At 36.6% G+C, this 17,680-nt stretch overlaps 1 protein-coding gene across 4 annotated transcripts in view; it reads left to right on the forward strand.

The window, feature by feature from the left end:
• LOC125655837 (xanthine dehydrogenase/oxidase-like) overlaps positions 1-17,680 on the forward strand; it is a 58,289-nt gene that overhangs the window by 5,130 nt on the left and 35,479 nt on the right. Inside the window, exons 2-4 of one of the 4 annotated variants that reach the window (XM_056143135.1) lie at positions 3,376-3,434; positions 3,708-4,292; positions 6,641-6,769. In XM_056143135.1, the coding sequence (XP_055999110.1) occupies positions 6,698-6,769 (72 nt within the window). In that variant the 5' untranslated portion in view covers positions 3,376-3,434; positions 3,708-4,292; positions 6,641-6,697. Of the gene's footprint in view, positions 1-3,375; positions 3,435-3,707; positions 4,293-6,395; positions 6,770-11,290; positions 11,418-17,680 lie in introns of those variants that run through there. The other 3 variants (XM_048886360.2, XM_056143136.1, XM_048886359.2) reach the window with 3 other exon arrangements.

The raw sequence follows: 17,680 nt of genomic DNA on the forward strand, positions 1-17,680 counted from the left end.
CGGAAGAAAAAGAACCATAACATATACATGTATGTGATAAACAATGTAGTTTACTGATTTTTCCTTTCAAATCGGAACTCTCTATTTTTCTGTTAGTGTTAATTACAAATAATTGTTTCTAGACAAACAAATGTTTATGAACTTCAGATGAAGAAGCTTTCAGTTTCACTGTCCTCGGTTTGCTCGACAGACCACTGCCTACTTTCCAGACTACTTAGAATTAAATTGTGATAAATTTTCACTCTCTCTGGACAGACAAATAGCTCTTCTTCTGCCTTAAAATCGACAACTTTATGTTCTCCTTCAAATATACCGTCTTTCCTCGATTCCTAAAAATAGCTTCTTTGACAAAACGAATAAAGGTTTCGGAAAGTATCGTACTTTTTCATTAGATTTTATATACGATTCCAATAGTTTTCGAAGCTACACGATAAACGATTTTCACGATAAACGGAAAACCTGATACACGCAAAACACGATAGAAAACGGAAAACCTGATACACGATAGGATAGGATACACGCTGTCGCATGATACGATAGGATACACGCACGATACGATAGGATACACGCATGATACGATAGGATACACGCACGATACGATAGGATACACGCATGATACGATAGGATACACGCACGATACGATAGGATACACGCATGATACGATAGGATACACGCATGATACGATATGATACACGCATGATACGATAGGATACACGCACAATAGAGCACGATAGAAATGTCAAGAATAACGTTGCGGGTACTGTAGCTTGGTCTACAGCTTACGTAGTATAATTATCTATAATCTGTGTCTGTTGTTAAATCTAATTGTTTGATTTCTCCTAAGCTGTTATCAATTTACTTCAAACATCAGAGTATTTTTCACTTTGAAATCGACGCGTAAAAAAAAGCAGTAAAACATAGCCGTTATAAAATTTTAACATGGGAATTTTATGATTTTTCAACGGGAATTAGTTGAGAAACGCATTTAAAGATAATTACATGTATCAGAATATCTATGCTTCACAATTACACTTTTAAGTATACTCTATCGATAAAACACACACACACACACCTCCCAACCCCCCAAATATTGTTCTCAGTATTGGAGATATTTAATCAATTTCCTGAAGATCAGTAAATATAATTTTCCTTGCCAAATGTCGGATCTGAGAAGATACAAGGCCAGTAAAGAAATTTATAAAAGCGCTTTACAACAAAACCACATTTTTTATCACCCAGTACAACCGTGTATCATTTTTGTTACCAATGTAGTTTATCGATACTTTTCAGTTTTCGTGGTGTGTGTCATTTGTTTATGTAATATATGTCTTTTGATAAAGACGCGGGTTGCGTCGAAAATTTGAGTTTTAAATAACCAACAGTGTCGTGGCATTTTCAGTGCTTTATATATATATATATATATATATATGTGTGTGTGTGTGTGTGTGTGTGTGTGTGTGTGTGTGTGTGTGTTTATATTTGACATTATGAATATACCTAAAGGAAGTTCAGGTTCAGTTCCTGGATATTTTTGAATTCTGAAGGCTTTGCTGGGCAATAATTCATATTACATAATTAACATGTATTTCTAAAGAATAAGATTGAAAATGACATTTTTAAAGACTAAATGATGATTTATATTTAATAATTTGAAAATTCTAGAGGGAGTGAACTCCACTTAAAATCTGACACTGTTTGTATTTCACCTTAGCTGGAGGTTCAAGTGAGCTTTCCTAATCAAAAAATGAACAAGAAACTTTACTTTAAACCATAACATATTTTATTCTTAACTAAAAAAAAACAACAAAAAACTAGTCCAACAGTTTGCGAGCAATTTTGTACCACATGTTAGGAAGTGATGTTTTATGACATCTACTCCGTGTTAATGTGTGTAAAGTTATGTTTCGGATAAATAGATATAAATTGAATTCATTTTAAAAAAAAAACCCAGTTTATTTGAATAAGATATATAAGAAAGTGTTTATCAAATTGATGAATTACGTCGTAAACAGCCATTTTTCGGTGTTGACATATGTGCGGGAATGTCTCTATATTCAAATACGACTTCTCGTCCTCAAGGAAAGATGTCCCAAAAGAAAAAAAAAAGGAAAAGGTTGGGAAGAAACAAAGCAGGGCTTATGAAATAGAAATTTAAAAAAAAAAAAGAAACGGCTGAAGTAATTTTATTCTAAATGGACCAGAGAATTTCCATGCGGGATAGAATTTAAAGAAACAGAAAATGTGTTTGAAAATAAAAGCATCAAATTGAATGACGAGACAATTAAATACCTTTTAGTTCAAACTTAACGTTTGTCATTTTAAGTATTTAAATATGGAGAAACTATCAGTTTTTTTTGGAAAGTTGGTCAGGGCTAGTAGATGTAAGGTCAGGTCTAGTAAAAATCATTTGAAGTAGCCCGACTGGTCTAGTGCTCAAAAAAGTAAATGTCGAACCCTGAAAATTTGTTTGTTGTCTGTTGGCATCGGTGTCGTCAGCATAAACTTTTAACATAAATTTACATTTTCATCTCCGGAACCACCAGGCCAATTTCAACCAAACTTGGCACAAATCATCCTTGGGTAAAGGGAATTCAGGTTTGTTGAAATGAAGGGCCATGCCCCTTTTAAAGAGGAGATAATCATAAAAATGCAAAAATAGGATGGGGTCATCTAAAAGTCTTCTTCTCAAGAACCACTGAGCTAGAAAAGCTGAAATTAACATAGAAGCTTCCTGACGTTGTGGAGATTCAAGTTTTTAAAAATCCTGACCCCTGGGGTTTGATGTGTCCAGGGGTCCGTGTTTGCCCAACTATCTATTTTGTATTACTTGTAGGAGTTTTGAGATTGATCACTGTTCGTTATCTTCACCTTTCATACAGTCCAAGTGGTCCGACTGTAAATGCAGTTCTCTCCTTGTGTTCTTTGCCTATCTCTACCTGGTGATATGCTTACTTCATATAATATCAGCTTAATATGTGCAATAAATACACAAACAGGTTTCCATAGTTTGTATTGAACAACGTTTAATATTTGAGTATTTCCCTTATGGCCAGCTATAGTTTAGGTTGGTTACGGATTGTTTTTCATGGTTCATCGGTTCGTTTCTTAATTATTGGTCACATGACAGTTCTTGGTCACTGTAAGATTCAGTTTGAATTTAGAAATTGAATTGGGCAGTTGTGTTATACTTTAGTTAAAAACTTTGGACTTTTGGACTACAATCTACTAATCAGGTCAGTTACTAATTATGTTAAGGATTGGATGCATAGAGTGAGTGAGAGTAAGAGTAGTATGATTATTTTATTTCTGTTTATTTCATAATGAGTGTATTGCTTCAGAAATCTGAGTAATATATATTTTTGTATTAATTGATAGATATACACCAGATCTACATGTTACTATAGATCCATCCGGATTCTAATACCACATATTTGGTAAGAGTGTGTTATGTATTGTTTAGCTGGTGTTTGGTATGTTTGTCTTGCCATTATATGCTCTGGACAGGTTCTTAGTTTTAAATGCAGAATATTAAGTAAATTTGATTAATTATGATTTTATATTAATGATGTGATCTGATGAAGAAAAGACAATTCTATTTATGTGATTAATGAAGCTTAATATGGAATTATTTCTTTGTCATGTCTGTCCGTGATTTTATGTCGTGTCATATGTAATGTGTGCATGATTAATATTGTTATTACTTGTAGAATCGTTTGGATGATATTTATTGGATAACATTTGGATGATCTGTGAATGATGATATTCTGATCGATTGTGATATAAATAAACCTTGTGACCGGTATGCTTGTTGGAGTTATCACCCGGTAACAGATCTACTAAGCTTGAAATGAAAACTGCCGATCAGACTTTCAGTCTGAGCTTAATTGTTTTTCCCAATAATCTCAATCACGATCCAATACATGTAATCCAAAAGATATACACATCGATTTTTATGTACGATCTTAACTTTCAGCTTGTGCAGGTTGAACCGAATAAAACAAAAAATTCCATTTGTGATAATCGGCTTGACCGCAACAAAATATGTGCACACTGGATAATGGATAAACGAAATAAAAATTTTGAAAAATGATAAGTTTCTCCACCCTTTTTACTGAGGAGGGGGACAAATTCATTGATTTTGATTATGAACCGCTTGAGAAAATTGTGTTCGCCGGGGCCACAACATGGATAGAGACAACAAAGAAAACGCTATGGAAGTGGTACATATTTAGCATGCAGCTGGCCCATACACGTGTGTCAAAGATTCACATGCACCAACTGAAATCTGAATTGTAAGCTAAACTTTGAAGTGAATATGGAAATACATTTGATATACACGTAGTTTAAAATGAACACTAAATGAAATATTGGCATTGAATCCGAAAAGTTTGCAACACCATATATATTGTAACAATCCATATTTTGACACGAAAGTAATTTTCTTAATCACTGTGACATTTGGAGACCTCTAAAATTTCTGGATCCGAAACTAATTTCATCTGGTATAATTTAATCAACTACGGATATTTACTTTGTGCTTACCCCCCCCCCCCCCCCCCCCCTCCGATTGGTGGTGGATCAGTTATGGTGTGGGGTCATGTTTCCTATGACTGTAAGGTGGATGTATTACAGTTAGGGACCACCATAATGTACAGAATTACCAATGGGACATGATTGCCTGCAAATGTTGGGTGCTGTGCCTCATTTTGACAATCACCCTCCTCGACGAAGGCCAGTCTTTGTTGATGACCATGACAGACCATATCGTGCTCGTGCAGTGTGAGATTTCATTTTAGTAAAGAGAAAGTTACGATACTACCAAAACAACCAATGAGTAGAAATACTTAAATCGCATACCTTCAACATTTCTTGATAGATAATACTTAAACTACAGTTCTCATTATATATCTTTTAGTTCTAACTAATATTTCAAAATTCTATATTTTCTGTTCTGCTCATGACCACAAAATTTCTTCCCTAATTCAAAATACATCGTCATAGAAACAGTGCTTTCCTTAACACCTAGCACCTATTTGATTTACAAATTTGAGTGACAGCTCTCTCTCATTCCTTTGCTGGATAAAAGCCCCAGAACTTTTGCCATTCTACCAATATACATACATGCACAGAATAACAATTTTGAGCTTGCGTTCAAAAAACGGGTAATTTTTTGTTGTTTAACAATTGAAAACACTCCGAGGCAAGGGCTTCAATATGATGCGGAGCGGATTAGAAACCTTTGACTTGGGAAGATGACATTTAAAGGTCTTTATCCATATATATATTGTTCATATTATTTTCCCCGGGGCCGAGATGGGGCCGCAAAAGGGATCGAGTTACATGTATATAAAAAGAAAAAAAAAATTACGTAGATGTATTACGTAGATGTACAGTAAGTCAAATTTTAGTATACATGTAGGTGCAATTTTCTGTATGCCAGGAATCCCGGGGTCAGGGAGGGACCTTTAGAAGGGTTCAGAATTAAACACTGGGTAAAAAGGAAGTTCCACATAAATATATTTTCAAGAACAGATTGGTTTATCACATTCATTGTTTGCTTAGCCTGTAGAAAGCCACACAATTTCTCCCCACTGGATACCATGAATACGATGTCTATAGTATGGACAATTCTATAGGTCAACAGTAGCCATTTAAATCAACCGAGAGTATGCCCCAAGGGAATTTATCTAAACCTTGGTAAAATGTGATAAAATTGAAAATTGTCCATTAGTAATTAGATATAATAGTACCACATAGCCATTCGGCATGTTTAAAGGATGGGATGATATTAACTACAGTCGGCATGTTTAAAGGATGGGATGATATTAACTACAGTCGGCATGTTTAAAGGATGGGATGATATTTACTACAGTCGTCAGTGTAGAATCCAGTTTGTTTTCACCGTGACTGGAGGTTAAGGTCAGGATCAAAAGATAGAGGGCGTTGGAAAAATGCAGTTGCGGAAGTGAGCTCTGTGGCCCATAGGCCTCTGGTTTTCATAAATCATTTCTAGTAGTATATCGGGGTACTGTATGTCGTTAACGTTCAAGGTCATCTAATCGCCTTGTTCACATCTGAGTACAGCTCCTAACAAAGCCACCCTATGTTGACATTGTGACATTGTATGCCCCTGTCTGTAGTTGGTTTATTCTACAGTGATTGTGAATGGGTTTGTGTTGACGGTAGGTCCAGTCTCTCCAGGCGCCATCTTGTTAGTGTTCTATTCTAAATTGTATCTAACATTTACACTGCACCTACTAATCCACTTCCATATCGACACCAAATCCAGTTCACTGTATAGATAAGGGAAAAGTCCTTGAGTTGGAAAATTTGAGGCATATTGTTTTGAATAATTTTATGATGTAACCATGCACATGCATTTCTAAGACTGCATGACAATGAAGTATCGCCACATATTTTACACGTGTAGTAAAACCCCGATCGCGATATCATACTAGTTAGATAAAGGGATGACCATACTGTCTTTCCTGTCAATGCAACATCCAAAAGAAAATCTTCATATGGATTTTATAAACTGGATTCCGTTGTGATTAGGAGTAAATTGTTCAGGTCATGTTCTAAAACTTTACCCAGACCACCTTGTCTCCCTAACACATCACTTGACTGTTTACATTGACAGGGATTGCAATTCGTGTTGAAGCCTACAGTACGTTTAGATGATTGGATTTTCATCGAAATGTATAAAGCATATAAAAGCAACGTAAAAGATGAGCCAACGGCCTTGATATTTTTCGTCAATGGGAGAAGGGTAAGTAGAATTTGTTTGATAGGTCCAAATCAAATTTGAAAAAGCAATCGTCCGTAATATGTGTTGTTGACCAAGATCGATCGTTCACGACCGTGTTTCACAAGGATTGTTTGCGTGAAACCGTTTGCTGAAAAAGTTTATTAGTTAGTTTAGTTCACCCTTAGATTATAAATGGTTTAGATAACGATTCCTTTGAACTACAATTAGAGCAGGTGCATTGAGATATTGCTTTATACTGAGTATGTTATGAAATGAATTGGGTAAATATATAGGTAGAAACCAGCAATGTCCAAATAAACAATACGGTCCAGATTGTAGTTAAAAGTTTAGATTCTAGCAAAAAGGCAGGGATGAATTAAATTGTTGTTGACATAGTGGAGAGTGACGTGTTTGTTAATGCAAATACCTAAAGGTCAAAATTGAGGACCTGCTAGTGACAAGGTCTTACCTGGGCAACAGAAAATGTCAACACGAGACAGTCACCAAAGCATGTCACAGGAAAGAATGCAAAACATGAAACCGGCCTCTAAAATTCTAAGCATTTTATACAATTTCACCCCCCCCCCCCAAAAAAAAACCCCTCAGGAATTGTAACGTATCTTATTTAACAATGGAAACAGAAAAAGCAAGTAAAACAATACTTTGATAGAAGCACCGGGGTGGTTTTAAAAAATGATGGATGTATGAAGTACCTGTGGATCACTCTAACACGTAAATATACTAGTGCAGTAAGAAGACATTATCCGGAAAAAAACCCATTAAAGTCATACTTATTAACATACCTGCCCGTTGAATGAAAGCGAAAGAAAGTAAATTCTTACAACCTGAGAGAAAAAAAATCGCCAGACGATTTGGCATATATTTTGATTTCAAGTATAGTTGGAGAGCTTATGTGGTAAGCATTTTAAAAGCTGAATTGATTGATTAAGTATGCAAATAAAGCTATGATGAATATTCGACAATTTTTATAGACTGCATACATTTCATGCGCCGATACCCCGGATCGATGTCATGTGATGATGCCAATTATTTGCTGAACTTGTCATATACGGCGTCCACAGGGGCTCGGTTGTCAGATATTGAAGTTTTGTATTATTTGTTCCCGAATAATAAATTGAAGTGTTGCATGATTTGTGTCCGAATAACAGATTATATAAATAAAATCCACCACCAAAATCCGCTTTTTTTTCTTCGAGGTTTTAAAAAAGGTGTATCATGTGTACATTAAAAAAAGTACTTTTTTTAATGTACACACGATACACCTTTTTTAAAACCTCGAAAAAAGCGGATTTTGGTGGTGGATTTTATTTATAAAATCTATTATTCGGACACAAATCATGCTAAACTTCAATTTATTATACGGGAACAAATAATACAAAACTTCAATATCTGACAACCGAGCCCCTGTGTGTTTTATATCCTCATATTTACATTTTGATAAGCTATGCACGTCTCTCTCTCTCTCTCTCTCTCTCTCTCTTGTAGCATAATTCAAACCAAAATAAATGTTCTTTCCATAAACCTATCTATTTAATTGATACCCAGAAACTCATTCCAGGGAATGCTTCTTGCAAAAAACTTTTTAAAACCCCGTAAATGAATAATATATGATTAATGGATAATGAATGAATGTACATGTATAAGTGACAATAATTCAAACTTATATTTAATCAATGTTTTAAAAGAACTTTATAAAATAAGTTGGTTTTTTGTTGTTATTTTTTTTTTTAACGATTTTTGTTTTACCGAAACAATGAAAAAGAATACTTTCTCATTTTCCACTATACACTTTTGACACAATCACAAATACACGGGCATCGATCAGTGGCGGATTTAAGGGGGGCGCAGCCGGCGTCCCCCCTAAAATTTTCAAACTTAACGTAAATCGTGGTATCTTGTTTAGAAAAATGTACTAAACAATGTAAGAAGCAATAATTTTTTTCCACTTCCGGAAAATAAATGACAAAATCTATATTGATTTCTTGAATTACTTTATTGGGAGAACACCCTTAAAATTTACGTCATTTTATTAATTTCACCTCATAAAAAATGATAGAAAATAGCACAAAATACTAAATATGAGATATATTTCAAGCCCTATAAAATCTGTAAAATCCGGGGACATCGCCCCCTGGGCCCCACCAGGGCTTCGCCCCCAGACCCCCTGCCTCATAAAGTGGCGCCCCCCGTAACCGCAATTCCTGGATCCGCCCCTGCTGATCAATCTACGGCATAACGAATCAAGTACAGAAAGTACTTAAGTATGGTGTCCGGATAGGGCCATTTGCAAAAACGTGACAGCGCGTTAGTCACAACGCGCCGTCACGCTAACACAACTTTACACAAATAACTTTCGCGCCAACAAGCAACGCACCGTCACGCTAACACAACTTTACACAACTCGAGCTTGTCTGCACGAAGACGAGTTGTGTTAGCGTCACTGCGCGTTACTTGTTGACACGAAGGCGCGTTGCTTGTTGGCGTGACGGCGCGAAGGTGCGTTGCTTGTTGGCGTGACGGCGCGAAGGTGCATTGCTTGTTGGCGTGAGAGCGCGAAGGCTCGTTGCTTGTTGGCGTGACGGCCAAACTTCTGCCAGAGTTCCGTTTTCTTAAAAACCTATACCTAGGTGACGTAATGGGCCTCGACGGGGAGTTTGGCGTGACAGCGTGATGTGACTAACGCGCAGTCACGCTTTTGCAAATGGCCCTATCCGGACACCATACTCAAGGGAGTGGGACTTTTCAAACATTTACAGAAATCTAGAGTAATTCCACTGTAAACATTCTCTTTTCATTTCAAACAGATTTATTTTTACTAGCGTGCAGATAACAATGGTCCGATAAATATACATTGTATATTATAGGGTTATTGAACTTATATTGGTGAATATTGGCACGAGTTGGCTGTGAAAATGCACGAGCTTGTGAGTGCATTTTGACTGACAACGAGTGCCAATATTCACCTATATAAGTTCAATAACCCTTTTATTATATAGCTAAAGTATTTAGTTGTTAAATTTTATCCCTTTTCACTCAAACTACTCCAAAATAAACGAGAATTCATCAATATTGGCAGTGTGCAATAACAGCATGCATTTCTTAACTGTTCAATATTTAACCCGTCATTAATGCATGAAGCAAACTGATTTTGTAAATGGGGACATCATAATTTATGTACAGTAAAACATTTTGCTTAAGTAAATATCAAAATACCGGCTCTGTCAGATTCGGAGGACCGTCGTCTGCCATTTTGGCTTGTTTACGTCGTTACGGTAACGTCAATATTGAACGCTCATACTCGGAATGTTTCGGGCGCATACAATTTACGCAATGCAAAGTTAGCGTTCAATAAATTCTCAGGATATTGAACGCTAACATTCTGTAGATTTTACGCAGATTTTATATTAGACTATTTATTAGCTATATAATAAATTCATTTATATGGAGCTCCAAATTAACATAAACTCAAATAATTGAAGATATCTCCAATTATTTGAAGATATCATCAATTCTATTATTGCTCTCTTTAATTGAATTAATGCGCGCATTAAATCAATTATTGCTCTCATCAAATGAATTAATGCGCGCTTCAATTCAATTATTGCTCTCATCAATTGAATTAATGCGCGCGTCCATTGAATTAATGAGAGTAATAATTGATTTAATGCGCGCATTAATTCAATTATTGCTCTCTTCAATTCAATTGATGCACGCATTAATTCAATTAATGAGAGCAATAATAGATTTGATGCGCGCATTAATTCAATTATTGCTCTCTTCAATTCATTTGATGAGAGCATCAATTTAGTAGAAATATTGCTCGCAATAATTCATTTAGAGCTCGGTAGAAATAATTTGATGATCTCTTTAATTCAATTGAAGATATCTTTAATTCATTTACAGTGCTTTTGTATAAGGAATTAATGCGCGCATCAATTCTTTTAAAGAGAGCAACAATTCAATTAAAGATATCATTAATTCAATTGTGGATATGTTGAATTGAAGATATCTTTAATTATATAGTTGCTCTCTCTAAAAGAATTATTGCTCTCTTCAAATGAATTAAAGATATCATTAATTCAATTGAAGAGAGCATTAATTGAATTAATGCGCGCATTAAATCAATTATTGCTCTCATCAAATGAATTAATGCGCGCATTATATCAATTACTGCTCTCTTCAATTGAATTGTAGCGCGCATCAATTCAATTGTTGATATCATTAATTCATTTGAAGAGATCATTAATTCAATTAAAGCGCGCATCAATTCAGCTGAAGAATTAATGCTATCATCAATTCAATTAATGCGCGCAATAATTCAGAATTGAAGATATCATTAATTATTTGAAGAGATCTTTAATTCAATTGTTGCTCGCATCAAATGAATTAATGATATCTTTTTATAATTGAAGATATCTTCAATTATTTGAGTTTATGTTAATTTGGCGCTCCATACATTTCTTAACTGTATATAGAGACACTGGCGTGTTCTGAGGTGCAGGTTTCTTAACTCATCATTCATATAGTTTCTAGCGTGCAAGTGAAAATTATATTGGCCGCCATGCTTGGTTCCCATTGTGGTGCGATCCGTTACGAACGCCATGGTCAACAATTCGTAGCTGATCGCGGAGGTTTTCTGGAATTTCAGGTTTTGATACGAGGTGTTGCGAGTTATTACGTTCTTATACGTATTGTTGCGCTTTGATACGTGCAGATACTTCTAAAAACGTTACAATACGTTAATCACGAACTGGTGCGCTATGTTGCGATAGGATACGATTGTGATGCGATGTCTTTCACGATCAGGATGTTTGAGCTATCTACGATTGTAGCCTGGTGCCCTGGAGCATTATGGGAAGGCCAGGGCACCAGGCTAGCTACGATTGGATCCCGACGGGTATATAAACATGTATTATTATATAACCCGACTGACCTCCGACTTCATTTCTTTTTTTACATTTAGAAAGTGAATGATATTAACCACAACCACTGGAAATGGCGAAAGTTGAGGTTTATGAAAACGTGGCATTTGCAGCAATATTGTATGCTTATATTATAACTATCATGACAGATCATGGGACATCGCAACGTATCGCAACAAGGCGTGATGCATACCTTGTAAAAGATTGACCGGGATCATCACGATTTGGGAGCACTATTATATGCGATATGTTGCGCTTTGTTACGATGCAATATGATCGGATACGATTTTAACCATGTTGATCGTAGAAGAGTTTTTGATAGTCATTTTTTTTTTCTACGATCAACACGATTGTCATGACTGACACCAAGATTAGATAATATTTTATACGATGACCACGATTGTGACGTCACGATTGACACCAAGATTAGATAAGATTTTATATGATGACCACGATTGTGACGTCACGATTGACACCAAGATTAGATAAGATTTTATACGATGACCACGATTGTGACGTCACGATTGACACCAAGATTAGATAAGATTTTATACGATGACCACGATTGTGACGTCACGATTGACACCAAGATTAGATAATAATTATAGGTTATAGACTTTGTATGGGAAAATATGACGACCGAGTTTTTTGGCGCGTAGACGGACCAAGCTTGCGAGGTCCGTTCGCGACAAAAAACGAGGTCGTCATATTTCCCGTACAAAGTCTATAACCTTTTTATTATATACTTTCAATTTCATTTAGAAACTAACTATAATTTTATTTTTAACAATAACTTTATCGGTTTAACTGAGTAAAAGATGAAAACACGAAAAATTTGAAAATTAACGGTGTAGAAATTTTATTGTGAGATAATGTTTGTGGGCCGGAATGTTTCCGGGCATATATCGTGTGATATATGCCCGCAAACTTTTAAAGAAAAAAGAAGAGATGAAATTGAAACTATATAATAAGATTTTATACGATCACTATGATTAGGGCCACAATTTCAATCGTGCCGCTAATCATGATAATGGGAACCTAGCATTGCTCATGAAAATTAAAGTTAAAGCTTAAATGTCATTTAGAAATACACAATAAATTAAAAACAAATCAATATGCCTGTTTCATATGATGCTATTTACATTTAACGGAACGATTTCTTTAGGTCACCTGAGTAAACTCAGTAACTCGGGTGACCTACTGCAATTGGTCGTCGTCAGTCGTCCGATAGAAATTAAACATTTTTAACTTCTTTTTGATGACTACTAACTTGGTATATAGTGTTTATGTATAAAACACTTGAATAACATCTTTAGTGCTCTTGATCCTAAATTGATACTAAATGAATATTTAGAGAGAATAGGTAGTTCTTTATCAAAATTGTAAACATGATCCCAGTGATAGGGGTTTTGGTATCGGGGTGAAGCCAAATTAAATGTCCAGTTCTTAAATGTGTAATCAATAGAATTATTTTAAATTCTTGTTAACTACCATCCCAATTCTTTTCAAATTTGGCATGAAGCATCTTTGGACAAAGGGTACATACATTGTAATTTTCAGGACTTCCACACCCCTGGGGCCATAAGGGCCGGCAAAAACCGCCAAAAATTGACCAATTAAAAAAAATTCTCTACAACCACACATATGTAAGAAAAACTAGATGCATCGTGATATAGAACAGGAAGGACTTTATCAAAATTGTAACTTTAATGATCCCCGGGGTAGAGGTTCTGACCCCAGGGCGGGGCTAAACTTGGTGTATTGGGTTCAGGTCTTGAAACTAACTGTTTATGTCACCAATTCAGCCGGACTGATGGGTGTAATTTCAACCAACCCGCAGAAAAATTTACCAGTCCACCAGAGTTTGCCAGTAATAATTATACATATTTCGTTAATGTTATTAAAATGAAATAATGAAATTTAACTAGATATGCCTCAGACAATATTGTAACACATGTGAGATTTATATAATTTACTAATTAGGTTTACCATATATATACAGAGGAATGCCAAATGCATGTTTAGAATTCCATAAGTATATTTTCCAAATTGATGTTTTAGAAAAAAATCAGTCCGCCAGACTTTTAGCCAGTCAAGGATTGACGGGCACATGTTAATTTCGAGCCTTGGTGTATACGTGTTAACCAAGTCAAATAACATCTTCTTTAGTGCTATTGATCTGAATGGAGATTTAGAAAGAACAGGTTGTCATTCACTAAATATTGTAAATTTGATTATCCCATGGGCAGGAGTTTTAGTATCAGGGTGGGGCCAGATATCGACCAATTTTCTAACATCTCTATAGCTGCATATCTTTAAGAAAAAACTAAATGCATCGTGATATAGCACAGGAAGGCTGTACCACAAATTGTAAATTTCATGATCCCCGGGGTAGAGGTTCTGACTCTAGGACAGGGCCAAATTTGGTATGATATATAGTGTATACATGTATGTGCAAAACATGTACAATGTAAATGATATCTGCTTTAATGCTAGTGATACTAAATTGAAACTAAATTTATATTTAAAATGAGGCTGTAGTCATTTACCAAAATTGTAAATTTCATGATCCTAGGGAGTAAGGGTTTGGTGTCGAGGTGGAGTCAGAATTATTATAGTAATCATTGTCTTTATCATCTGAAGGACTCCTTTAAGTTTACTGATACAACATAAAAATCATATGCAGTATATAATTCAAGAAAAGCAGAAATGGATGTAAAAAAAAAAAAAATGGGGAATTTCGCAATTCCAAGGTTTTGACTTTAAGGAGGGTCCAAATTAGTGATATCATTTAATGATTATACATGTAGGTTACGTGAAAACTTTCATCAGTATATGCATGCACTTTTGAGGGTATTGAAGTTTAAGGATTGCATCTTGTTTTAAACTGTTGCTGAACATTAGAAGTTAGCGTAGATATTCAGAACAGGATTTTATTTCTAGATGTTCAGCCCTGAAACTAGTGATACTAGTACTCGAGTGACCGATAAGGTCTGTGGGACCCTTGTTTCTGTATAAGGTCTGTGGGACCCTTGTTTCTGTATAAGGTCTGTGGGACTCTTGTGTCTGTATAAGGTCTGTGGGACTCTTGTTTCTGTATAAGGTCTGTGGGACCCTTGTTTCTGTATAAAGTCTGTGGGACTCTTGTTTCTGTATAAGGTCCGTGGGACTCTTGTTTCTGTATAAAGTCTGGGCCTCTTGTGTCTGTATAAGGTCTGTGGGACTCTTGTTTCTGTATAAGGTCTGTGGGAGTCTTGTTTCTGTATAAGGTCTGTGGGACCCTTGTTTCTGTATAAGGTCTGTGGGACCCTTGTTTCTGTATAAGGTCTGTGGGACCCTTGTTTCTGTATAAGGTCTGTGGGACCCTTGTTTCTGTATAAGGTCTGTGGGAGTCTTGTTTCTGTATAAGGTCTGGGGGAGTCTTGTTTCTGTATAAGGTCTGTGGGACTCTTGTGTCTGTATAAGGTCTGTGGGACCCTTGTTTCTGTATAAGGTCTGTGGGCCTCTTGTGTCTGTATAAGGTCTGGGGGACCCTTGTTTCTGTATAAAGTCTGTGAGACTCTTGTTTCTGTATAAAGTCTGTGGGAGTCTTGTTTCTGTATAAGGTCTGTGGGACCCTTGTTTCTGTATAAGGTCCGTGGGACTCTTGTTTCTGTATAAGGTCTGTGGGACTCTTGTTTCTGTATAAGGTCTGTGGGACCCTTGTTTCTGTATAAAGTCTGTGGGACTCTTGTTTCTGTATAAGGTCCGTGGGACTCTTGTTTCTGTATAAGGTCTGTGGGCCTCTTGTGTCTGTATAAGGTCTGTGGGACTCTTGTTTCTGTATAAGGTCTGTGGGAGTCTTGTTTCTGTATAAGGTCTGTGGGACCCTTGTTTCTGTATAAGGTCTGTGGGACCCTTGTTTCTGTATAAGGTCTGTGGGACCCTTGTTTCTGTATAAGGTCTGTGGGACTCTTGTTTCTGTATAAGGTCTGTGGGACTCTTGTTTCTGTATAAGGTCTGTGGGACCCTTGTTTCTGTATAAGGTCTGTGGGACCCTTGTTTCTGTATAAGGTCTGTGGGACTCTTGTTTCTGTATAAGGTCTGTGGGACCCTTGTTTCTGTATAAGGTCAGTGGGACTCTTGTTTCTGTATAAAGTCTGTGGGACTCTTGTTTCTGTATAAAGTCTGTGGGACTCTTGTTTCTGTATAAGGTCTGTGGGACTCTTGTTTTTGTATAAGGTCTGTGGGACCCTTGTTTTTGTATAAGGTCTGTGGGACTCTTGTTTTTGTATAAGGTCTGTGGGACTCTTGTTTCTGTATAAGGTCTGTGGGACCCTTGTTTCTGTATAAGGTCTGGGGGACCCTTGTTTCTGTATAAGGTCTGTAGGACTCTTGTTTCTGTATAAGGTCTGTGGGACCCTTGTTTCTGTATAAGGTCCGTGGGACTCTTGTTTCTGTATAAAGTCTGTGGGACTCTTGTTTCTGTATAAGGTCTGTGGGACTCTTGTTTTTGTATAAGGTCTGTGGGACCCTTGTTTTTGTATAAGGTCTGTGGGACTCTTGTTTTGTATAAGGTCTGTGGGACCCTTGTTTCTGTATAAGGTCCGTGGGACTCTTGTTTCTGTATAAAGTCTGTGGGAGTCTTGTTTCTGTATAAGGTCTGTGGGACCCTTGTTTCTGTATAAGGTCTGTGGGACTCTTGTTTCTGTATAAGGTCTGTGGGACTCTTGTGTCTGTATAAGGTCTGTGGGACCCTTGTTTCTGTATAAGGTCTGTGGGCCTCTTGTGTCTGTATAAGGTCTGGGGGACCCTTGTTTCTGTATAAGGTCTGTGGGACTCTTGTTTCTGTATAAGGTCTGTGGGAGTTTTGTTTCTGTATAAGGTCTGTGGGCCTCTTGTTTCTGTATAAGGTCTGTGGGACTCTTGTTTCTGTATGAGGTCTGTGGGACTCTTGTTTCTGTATAAGGTCTAGGTGACTCTTGTTTCTGTATAAGGTCTGGGGGAGTCTTGTTTCTGTATAAGGTCTGTGGGACCCTTGTTTCTGTATAAGGTCTGTGGGCCTCTTGTGTCTGTATAAGGTCTGGGGGACCCTTGTTTCTGTATAAGGTCTGTGGGACTCTTGTTTCTGTATAAGGTCTGTGGGAGTCTTGTTTCTGTATAAGGTCTGTGGGACTCTTGTTTCTGTATAAGGTCTGTGGGACTCTTGTTTCTGTATAAGGTGTGTGGGAGTCTTGTTTCTGTATAAGGTCTAGGGGACTCTTGTTTCTGTATAAGGTCTGGGGGAGTCTTGTTTCTGTATAAGGTCTGTGGGCCTCTTATTTCTGTATAAAGTCTGGGGGACTCTTGTTTCTGTATAAGGTCTGTGGGACCCTTGTTTCTGTATAAGGTCTGGGAGACTCTTGTTTCTGTATAAGGTCTGTGGGACTCGTGTTTTGGTATAAGGTCTGTGGGACTCTTGTTTCTGTATTTTGTATGTAGGATTATATGTTTTAGCCAACGTTTTCTATGACGTCCGTTATATAACAAAGGAAGGTGAAGATGTGATGGGGCTCAGACAATAGTACCTTGCAATATATCCATGCGCGCTGTACCCAATGACTTTAGAAATTTGAATTAAGTTCAACCTCCAATAAGTCCAACTCCCAAAAGTTGAATGATATATAAATATAAATGATATATACCGTGCATCCGGTTGAGGAGTGAACCCTTCTCCCCAAATATTTTCTCATAGGAGGTACATGCAAATTGAAATGAGGCTTAAATCGTTAATGTGCAAGAACGGGATTTGTTGAATAAAGTGATATCGTATGACGTCAGTCTGATAGCAATACTCTGGTGGCTCGATTAACGATGGTAGTGACTTTTTAACGTATTGCCTTTTGCACGAAGAAAAAAAGATCAGTCTGAAACTAATTTTATGCAAAACAACGAACTTTATTACATGTGTAATGACTGTATCACATAGCTTGACAGGAATTGCCTCTTGTTTTTCAGGAAATTTAATTAA

Source organism: Ostrea edulis, chromosome 7 (genome assembly GCF_947568905.1).
Source record: "Ostrea edulis chromosome 7, xbOstEdul1.1, whole genome shotgun sequence".
Taxonomy (NCBI): domain Eukaryota; kingdom Metazoa; phylum Mollusca; class Bivalvia; order Ostreida; family Ostreidae; genus Ostrea; species Ostrea edulis.